The 9,001-nt window shown below is 48.8% G+C and overlaps 1 protein-coding gene across 2 annotated transcripts; it reads right to left on the bottom strand.

The window, feature by feature from the left end:
- Positions 1-565: 565 nt before the first annotated feature.
- LOC136474354 (uncharacterized) lies at positions 566-2,191 on the bottom strand. 2 transcript variants are annotated; one of them, XM_066471945.1, is made up of 2 exons: positions 2,004-2,191; positions 566-1,930 (listed from the first exon to the last, which is right to left on the bottom strand). In XM_066471945.1, the coding sequence occupies exons 1-2, from the start codon at positions 2,093-2,095 to the stop codon at positions 760-762; spliced, it is 1,263 nt and encodes a 420-aa protein (XP_066328042.1). In that variant the 5' UTR covers positions 2,096-2,191; the 3' UTR covers positions 566-759. The 2 variants fall into 2 exon arrangements, with proteins under 2 accessions (XP_066328042.1, XP_066328043.1); XM_066471946.1 differs by having other exon boundaries at positions 566-1,915.
- Between the last annotated feature and the right edge of the window lie 6,810 nt (positions 2,192-9,001).

Below are 9,001 nucleotides of genomic sequence, written 5' to 3'. Positions count from 1 at the left end.
ACCCTAGGGTGTTGGCACAAAATGTAACCTCCGTCCTGAAAATAATGTAACTATGAGTTACGTGTCACGAAAAATGGTTTACATTTGACCAATTATTTAATGAATAATATTTACAGTTATATCTTTAAATTAATTTATTATAAAAATATATTTCGTAATTAATCTGATGATATTTATTTGGTATCATAAACATGGATACTTTTTTTTATTTACGATTGGTCAAACTTAAAGTACTAAAATATGACACTATGCTAGAATTACATTCTTTTAGGAAGGTAGTATGATGATGAAATGGGGTCTGCAGCGCCAGTCTTCTCAGCCGATGGCCTCAGATGCAAATGTCTTTGATGAATACCATGCGGTGTTTGGGGCACCGATGTCCGCGTCCAAGCGCAAGGCGATCCGGACGCTGTTCCCGGCTGGAGCGGACTTGGAGGGAAGCAGTACTGGCCGATGGGCTGGAGCACGACGACATGTAGGCAATTTGCCTCGTCAAGCTATCACATTTGGTTGACTTTCTTTATGTAATAAGAGCTCTCGTGTTATTCATCTTTTTTTCGTTGTTTGGGCGTTCGCCGGGGTAACCGCCTGGTTACTGCAGCCTGCCTTGTAATATTTTTCTACTTCGTCTTAATGAAAAGTGCTAGCTCCAAAGTGCTAGCACTATACGCGCTATACATAGCGGAATCAAAATAGATAAACGCAACCGGATGTCCGCTCAGATCCCAAGGGCTCCGAACGCCACATCCACGCAGCAAGCTAGATAAACGTCGAGGTTGAATGGGCCGAAGAAGGCCCTTCTCGCCCTTGCATCTGCTCAAAGAACTCCAATTCGACCGCCGGTTCAGCGTGCCCATTATCGATGTGGAAGACGTGGAACAGATTCCTCCTGGATCCTTGTCCATGGCAGAAGTACACCGCATTAGCGCTGGCGGCGATGGAGGGAAACAACTTGGTGGAGATGGACAGCGCCCGGACTGACCCAACGAACAGAGCGCGGTCAGCACCCACGGTGCTCTTAGGAATGAGCCTGCGTCCGTCGACGTCCACCTCGAACACCTCAACGTGTTCACCACGGTCTTCGTCTTCTCCGCTGGCGTGCACCATGATCATGAGCATCCCGGCGCCGTCGTCGTTGCCGGACGGGGCAAGATAGAAGGAGCAAATGGCCGGAACAGTGGTGGTCGTGGGGGTCGCCGTCTTCCTAACCACGTGCACCAGCCGGGGCTCCGGGTGAAGCTCCACGGTCAGCACGTCTCCCGTGGACGTCGACAGGTAGAAGCGGCCGTGCAGCGAGAGCACGGATACTTGGTACGCTCTGCAAGTCAGCTCGCTCGTGTCAGCGAGAGCCCAGTGTGATTCCCCGGGCCTGATGATGGCGAGTAGCGGGACCTTCAATTGAGCAGACAGAAAAAGCACCACCATCGTCGGGGAGGCCGCGGTGCCACCGTCGTCGATGACGCCGAAACCCCCGTAGGACAATACTGTGGCAGCCGTCGCGGCCATGAGCGCGCTGAACGAGGCGGGGGACCAGGATGAGAAGCCTGGGAGGTCGGTGACCGCGCGCGTGAGCGGGTTGAAGAGGCGGATGCCGGATGTCGCCGTGTTTAAGAGGACGAGAAGACCCTCGGCGTATCCCAATGGGTGGTGCCCAGAGAGCTCCGGGAAGTCGTCAACTATCGAGGCGCCCGTGGCGACGTTGAGCAGACGGCGGCGCGTGTCGTCCTCGCCGTAGTTGGAGAGCATGACCCAGTTGCGGGGGAAGAAGCGGCTGTTGAGGAGGCGCGGGTCGTCTGTGGACCACCGCCACGGCTTGCACACCGCGCGGAAGCGGATGTACTCGGTCAGGTCGATGCCGAGGAGGCGGCCGGCGATCTCCGCAGCAAGGTCCCGTGGAAGCTTGGCCCAGTCCCTCCTGCGAGCGTTGATGCTAGCTTGTCATCAGGTGATCAGTGGCGATCGATGAAGAGGGGTGATGAGTGAATCAAATGAAATGTCAGTACCTCTCCGGAGTATCGCGGTCTGGTTCGTGCATCAGGTGCCTGCCTGAATACTCCTGGTGGCCACAGCCGGCATGGCGTCGTTGGTTGGACATCTGATCCGCGGTCCGCCGTCCGCGTCCGCCTGTACGACTACTCCCGGTGGCTAAAGACGCATGCCGCCAGCTGCTGATTTGTGCGAGGCTGCGAGTGCGCAGGCGGCAGGCCGGCACGCCGGAGGCTCGCTCAACTATGTGACGACTGATGCAATGCTGGTTCTTATAATCCGGAACCATGCCTTCCAACCTGTATTCCTCATCCTCAAGCTTTGGATCTGTCGAAATTTCGGTGCACATATATGTTCCCTAGTAACTGTCGACATGACATGTTCTATGAAGAATCACGACATGCGACTCCCTGGAGCTGATCATTGTTGGACACATCAATCGCTCCTTTCTCGGACAAACACCCTTGTTCCTTGTTTCTTGTTTATTTCATAGGCCTAGTTGTCAATACTAATAAAAAATTGCAATGTTTTTTCTTCTTCTTATACTCTAGAGAGAAATAATTGACAACGTCCACAACGAAACACAGAGGAGTAGGAGAAACAAACATTCGTCATGCATGCTGGAACTGGAATTCATCCTCAACGTTATTGGGCCCAGTTTACTTCACATTGGAAGGCATATGGGCAGGCCTGAACAGAGAGCTTATAAGCGGACCAGCCCAAATGAGTGCAGGCACATCGCCATCTGTCCCAGCATTCCAGCAAGCAGACCCGCCGGTGCCGTCACTGCCCAAAAGGCTAAAACCCAAACGCAAAACCATGGGCGGACGGTGGGAAACTGGAACCGACGGCAACCAGTAACCGAGAGAGCAGCAGTTGTACAGGTAGTGTGAAGACACCCAAGGAGAGAACAGTACATGCAGTATGTGTAGAAAAATGGTCCAATTTTTTTTCTCGAATACACAAAAAGGATTGTTCATGTTTGTATTTTGTATTAAGTAGAAGATAGTTTTCACATGACACGCTATTTAATAACGCACTGAGGACAAGAATATTTACATTATGACATAACTTGCCTAGCAAAGGTGTCCTTTAGCGACAACTCACGTACTAACAACCACGGGCTGCTAATCTGGTTACGCTACGCGCCTATACTCCGTACGTACAACGGTACAAGCTAGCTGGTGCGGAATTTCAGGACGGTCGATTGGTTAACTGGGATGTACTATGTGGGCCGTGGCACGGAGCGACCGGACCACATTTGCCCGCTCGGCACATCGCTGTCACGTACTATACGCTAACCTTTGCTCTTCCCCTTCTTTACCTGCCCGTCAGTTTCTTTTCCCGATCCTGTTTCCCTCGTAGAACAAGGGATGGGGTATAGGTTGCCCAAGGCCGGAACATGGACGGCTGCCGCCGAGCTCCAACTCACCAACTGCAACTGTATTCACGATCGCTTATAATCCGTTTTCTTCAGCTTATTTATTTTTTTTAGCCCGAACAACATTTTCCTGCTACGAAGAAGTTGAAACAGTATTTCGGTTTTTTTTGCCCCGGCGAAGCGAACATCTTCGGGCGTTGGGAAGCGGGTTAGTGGAAGGGCGCGCCAGATCTGGACTGGATTTGGGCGGTGGAGCCAGCGATCCATCCGCCGGGGGCCGGTTCCCGGCACGCCCAAGTGGCCGGCCGTCGCCTCTCGCAGGGCACGCCCAAGTGTGTCACGGCACGGGCACCCATGGTTGGTCCCATTGCCCACGCTGGCCGGACCTGAAAAGCGGAGCTTCTTTGCTCTAGCCGTTGCCGCTGTTGCCCAGGAGCACGAGCCGGACCCCATGGGCCATGGGGAGAACCAAAACCTCCCATCCATCAACCCGTACTCCATTTTCCATCTGCTCATCTGACAGCCAGCAGTGCATGTCCTTCCTCCTCCATCAATCAATGTTCCTGAGGAATTTCTTCTTTCTTTCGTTCGCGATAAATGCCACACTGTTCACGTAAATACGCAGAGGCTTCTTTAGTTGGACCTCAAAGTCCAAAAAGTTGCTACAGTACCTATCACATCAAATGTTTACGGCCTGTGCATGGAGCATTAAATGTAGACGAAAAGAAAAACTAATTGCACAGTTTGGTGGGAAATTGCGAGATGAACGTTTTAAGCCTAATTAATCAATGTTTAGACACTATTTACCAAATAAAAATGAAGATGCTACAGTAGCCCCAAATTCCAAATTTTGCGAACTAAACAAGGGCTCAACCCAGAATCGCTGTATCGTTTCCTCGTGCTCCTGATCACGAAGCGGATCGCCAACACTACTACTAGAGTACTAGTAGACAATACTAGTCCTTTTTCTACGCTGATACGTACCATTTTTTTTCTTTCTTTTCTTGATTGATGACACCGCTAAACTTATCCCATAGGGACTTAAGGGGGTGTTTGGTTACATGCACTAAATTTTAGTGTATGTCACATCAGATATTTGGATGCTATTTAGGAGAACTAAATATGATTTAATTATAAAACTAATTACATAGATGGAGACTAATTTACGAAACGAATTTATTAAGCCTAATTAATCCGTCATTAGCATATATTTACTGTAGCACAACGGCAAATCATAGACTAATTAGGCTTAAAAAATTCGTCTCGCAAATTAGCCACAATCTGTGCAATTAGTTATTTTTTTCGTCTATATTTAATACTTCATACATGTGTCCAAACATTCGATAGGAAAGGAACTAAAATTTCTTATTAGTAACCAAACACCCCCTTAGTAAGACATGGACAGCAGCCAGCAGGACAGAAACCGATCCTGCCTTCCACAACCAAAAGTTTCGGACCCACTAGGACATGGACATCATCTGATCAGGAAGCATTTCAGAAGAAAAGGTTGGCTGGAACACTTTGAAATGGAGGCGAGCCACGCACACTTTGAGAACTGAGACCATGGAGTGGCCTCGAGACATATAGGAGTATATACTACTAATGTATAAAAGCAGCGAACGTGCAAATGGCTTGGCATGTGAAAGCAGTCGTACTCTTGGCCGTAGAATATCGGAATCTTCTTCGTTCGGTTGTACGCATATATTCATCTCAATCCATATGTATTAAAGTGGATTTAAGTGAAATTAAATTAAATTTTATTCCAATCTACTGTAATATTTGTGGATTGAATACATATACATCCGAACAGGGCCTTCAACGGGGTTAGCCACAACAAAAAAAAATGCTCGCTTTAGCTGATTGCAACGGCCGCACCCGCACCCGCAGGAAGGAGGATTGACTAGTGAAGAATGTTCAGGAAGGAACCCTTTTCTGCCTTTTTGTGTTCAACTTGCTCTTATCTCGTTGATCGGGCAGATATTTGTGTTATCTCTGTTCGACGAGAGCAGTAGGGTAAACCGAAATTTCTTGCTTGCCCTTTGCATAGTCTTAGGGCGCGTGTTTGGTTTATAACCATATACGTACACGTCCTTGATTCTTGAAAGTGCAGCGTTACGGAGTGCACCGTGGATATGTGATGGACTGGTGGCCATCGATTCAATTACGCAGAGGTCAGACTAGCTCCTGCTAGAGTTGACATTACTGAAACATCAACATCTCAAGTCAGGGGAGCTGTTGAGCTTGTGAGTTGTGTGCCCCACGAGTGACGAGTCCACGACGGACGACGTCTGAATCCGATAGCCATTCCGCAGCACCAGCTAGCGAATGCACCTTGGAGTCTTGGAGTCACACACACGACTCACGAGTCATGCCAGCATGCGTCCCAAAAGAAAAAGAAAAAGAAAAAAAAATCGGTGGTTTCAATCGGCCTCCCGTTAAGCAGCATTTCGTCATCGAATGAATTGTCCGTCAGTGCCTGATCTCAGCGCCCCCGGATTAAGTGGAAACGAGAAATGAACTGAGCAGTAGCTGCTCTGCTAGTGCCATTGCCGATGGCTTCCGTCTTAATGCTGACGGGCAATTCACTGCAAAGGACCGTCTGATCAGGCGTTGAAACCTCACCGTCACCGCCTCACCGCAACAACTGGTGCGCCCGTGAGCGCAGGCATCCCTGCATGCACGGCGTAGGAGCTGCTGTGCTGCCGTGACCCGAGGACACAATTGGCAATTCCGTTTTTATTTCGCTGCCGATCCTTCTGCCTGTTAGGTTAGCTTACAAGTCGTACCCGCTATCAATCAATTCGCACCGCAGGCGCAGGCGAGGCAGGGTACGCTGATACTGATTTATTATCAGAGAAAAAACATTGTGATTTCTCTCGAAAACGGTACAGATAGCAGGTGAGGACTCCAATCCATCGCCTGCGCTGGAGCCGTATGCCGACGAGGGCCCCGAGCCCACGAGACGAGAGTCCACTGTCCACTGCACCGGGGCTGGAGCCTGGAGGGGACATAAAGATCCAAGTGCTGTGGTCCGGGAATCCAAGCCGCAGATAGAAATCCCGTAAGAAATTCTCACCGATCCACAGCGGCCAGCGGCCGGCCAGCCACACTGTCTGTCCTGGCGGACTGACGGTGTGCACCCACGTGACCCGCAGGCCAGCTTTGCTGCAGTCCGTCCCCTCTTGTCCCAAGTCCAACCCGCCAGTCCCCCGGCCCTACCTCTAGCCATGTGTTTATGTCCACGCTGCTTATGTGAAAAACTGAAAATGAACGGCGGCACTTCCTTTAAAAAAAACTAATAGCGGAGAGTTCGAATTATTCAATATCCATTAAAACATTGAATTAAATACGTGTTCCATTCATTCTAAATTATAAGTCGCTTTAATTTTTTTAGTACAACCATTTTTACTATATATCTAGATAAATAATATGTTTGTCTAGATACATAACAAAATGGTTCAACCAAAAAATAAAAAATAACTTATAATTTAGAACGAAGGGAGTACACTCGTACTCAATTCAAATATACATCCGAAATAGATTTATCTAAATCTATTTTTCTCTATTTTATTTTAACTGAATTCGTCGTGTTTGAAGAGAATTTTTTAAATTTCAATATCCGCTAAAACTTGAAACTTAACATATATTCATGATTCAGGGGTCTATGTATATACTAAAAGCTACGTATCAAAAAAGGTAGAAGGATGGTAGAGCCTTGAATTTTGTTCCATTATCTTAAAATAAGAATGGACGGAGCAGAAACATCTAGGGCTTGTTTGCTTTGAAGACCGGGAATCTTGCCTGGCCCAGGCACCTCACCCAGGCCGTCGATTTTCGGCGCCTGGGGCTGGATCGACCTGCCTGGGCGGGTGCCCCCAGGCCAGGTCTTCATCCAAACACGCCTCTAGTGCGAGTGAGAATACAGTAAGAGATAAGAGGAAGGGGAAGAAGATATTTGCTTAGAATGACAAGTGGGCACAATTACTACCGTGGGCTAATCTCTTCTTATCAAAGCAAGAGACTTTGCCCGCCGCTCAGGGTGGCCACGTCGCCCCGAATTCCCCTGGCCGTCCGATCTCACGTTCGGCGGCCTAGATCGCTCGAAGCGGATTCTCGATGGCAGCCGATTTTGTCCGCCAAGAGCGTCGTCCACGTCGCCTCGAATCGTCCCGACCGTTCGATCTCACATTGGACGTCTCAGATTTATTGTAGCGGATTTCATCGTAACTGGTTTCCCGTGCTTCTCCTTGCCTTTTTCGGCTTCTCCTCAGCTTCTGCTCGGCTTCTCTGGCTCCTCGTCGAAATCTGGCCAGACAAATATATTCGCACCTCCTGCTTCAGCTTCTACACGCTTCTCCTTTCCCATCCTCTCTCCTCTTCCCTCTCTCCCCCGACGGGCGACGGTAGGGCGATGGTGGCTCGCATCGGTGGTGACCCACGGCTGCGGCCGCCCTCGCCCTCCTCCTCTCCCCCTCACGTGGCCTCGTGCTAGCCGGACCCGTGCCGGCGGCGCACAGCACGAAGCGGTGTCGAGGCGCGATGGCGCGGCGCCGCGCGTGGGCCACCGGCCACGGCGCTACGCGAGCGGGCCCCACCCTTGGCCGTCGGTGCGGGTTCCCCCCACTCCCTGTGCGCGGCCTCCTACTAATTTTGCGCGCCTGCTCCTACGCAACAGCAAACCCTAGGTGCCTCTCCGTCTCCTGATCTATCGTTGCTATGGCAGAACCGCCTAATCTAATGCCCCCAGGAGTGCTTGTCTTCCATTAGACACTAAGCACTTAGGGGAGAACACTAAATTATTCGGTTCCATCAGGCACACCCCAGGGGAGGACCCAAAAATTCATATTTTTGCCATCAGGATCACAAATGAGAGAATAAAGCTTACATCATTCATAACCATTTCTTACATCACTGTTAATACAACATCAGAGTATAACATTTATTATTATAATAGCGGAATGTAATCATATTATTAGAGTTATGAATAATTTAATTGAACAGCGGAATATAAACATGTGAACAAAGTTACATCGGAAATAAACATCTATTAATGACATGATAAAGTATTGATATATAAACTACGACAACAGATTATGAAACTTTCAATTATAAAAGCATTTGGTGAGATTTATAAATAACAACTACGATCGCAGCGTAAAGGAATCCTCACTGAGCCCATCAGGAGGAATCCACACACAAGAGTTAGCTCTAGCATCCACCTGTCACCTGCAACAGGGGGAATAAAACCCTAAGTACTCAATTGTACTCAACAAGACTTACCCGACAGGAGAAAAGAAAAGACTCCAAGGATATGCAAGGCTATCTGACTTATGGGTTTATTGCATTTGCAGGAAGCATTACTAAGCGTGTGTCCTTATATTCAATTTTTTAATAGCCGCATTGGTTCATTAACTAACCATTCTATGTAAGCACCTGTACTACTTTCAAGCAGATGGTAAGCAATCATATTTCCTTTTCTTTCTATCTTTCATCTTTCGGTTCTTACTACGGTGCTAGGCATAAGACAAGCCGTATCGGATCATCCGATGATTCGCGAATCAATGCCCCTAGCTAGGTACCCCAAAAACACATGCCCTGCTTGTGCCCAAGGCACAAGTAGGACCAACCCGTCAC

This window comes from Miscanthus floridulus, chromosome 8, assembly GCF_019320115.1.
Source record: "Miscanthus floridulus cultivar M001 chromosome 8, ASM1932011v1, whole genome shotgun sequence".
NCBI lineage: Eukaryota > Viridiplantae > Streptophyta > Magnoliopsida > Poales > Poaceae > Miscanthus > Miscanthus floridulus.
Note: the sequence above shows the minus strand (reverse complement) of the source record. Positions and strands in the feature narration are given on the sequence as shown.

Coding starts and splice junctions, on each gene's coding strand:
- LOC136474354 (XM_066471945.1), bottom strand. CDS start 2,095: ATGTCCAACCAACGACGCCATGCCGGCTGTGGCCACCAGGAGTATTCA. Junction 1,931..2,003: donor GACCGCGATACTCCGGAGAG/GTACTGACATTT, acceptor ATGACAAGCTAG/CATCAACGCTCGCAGGAGGG.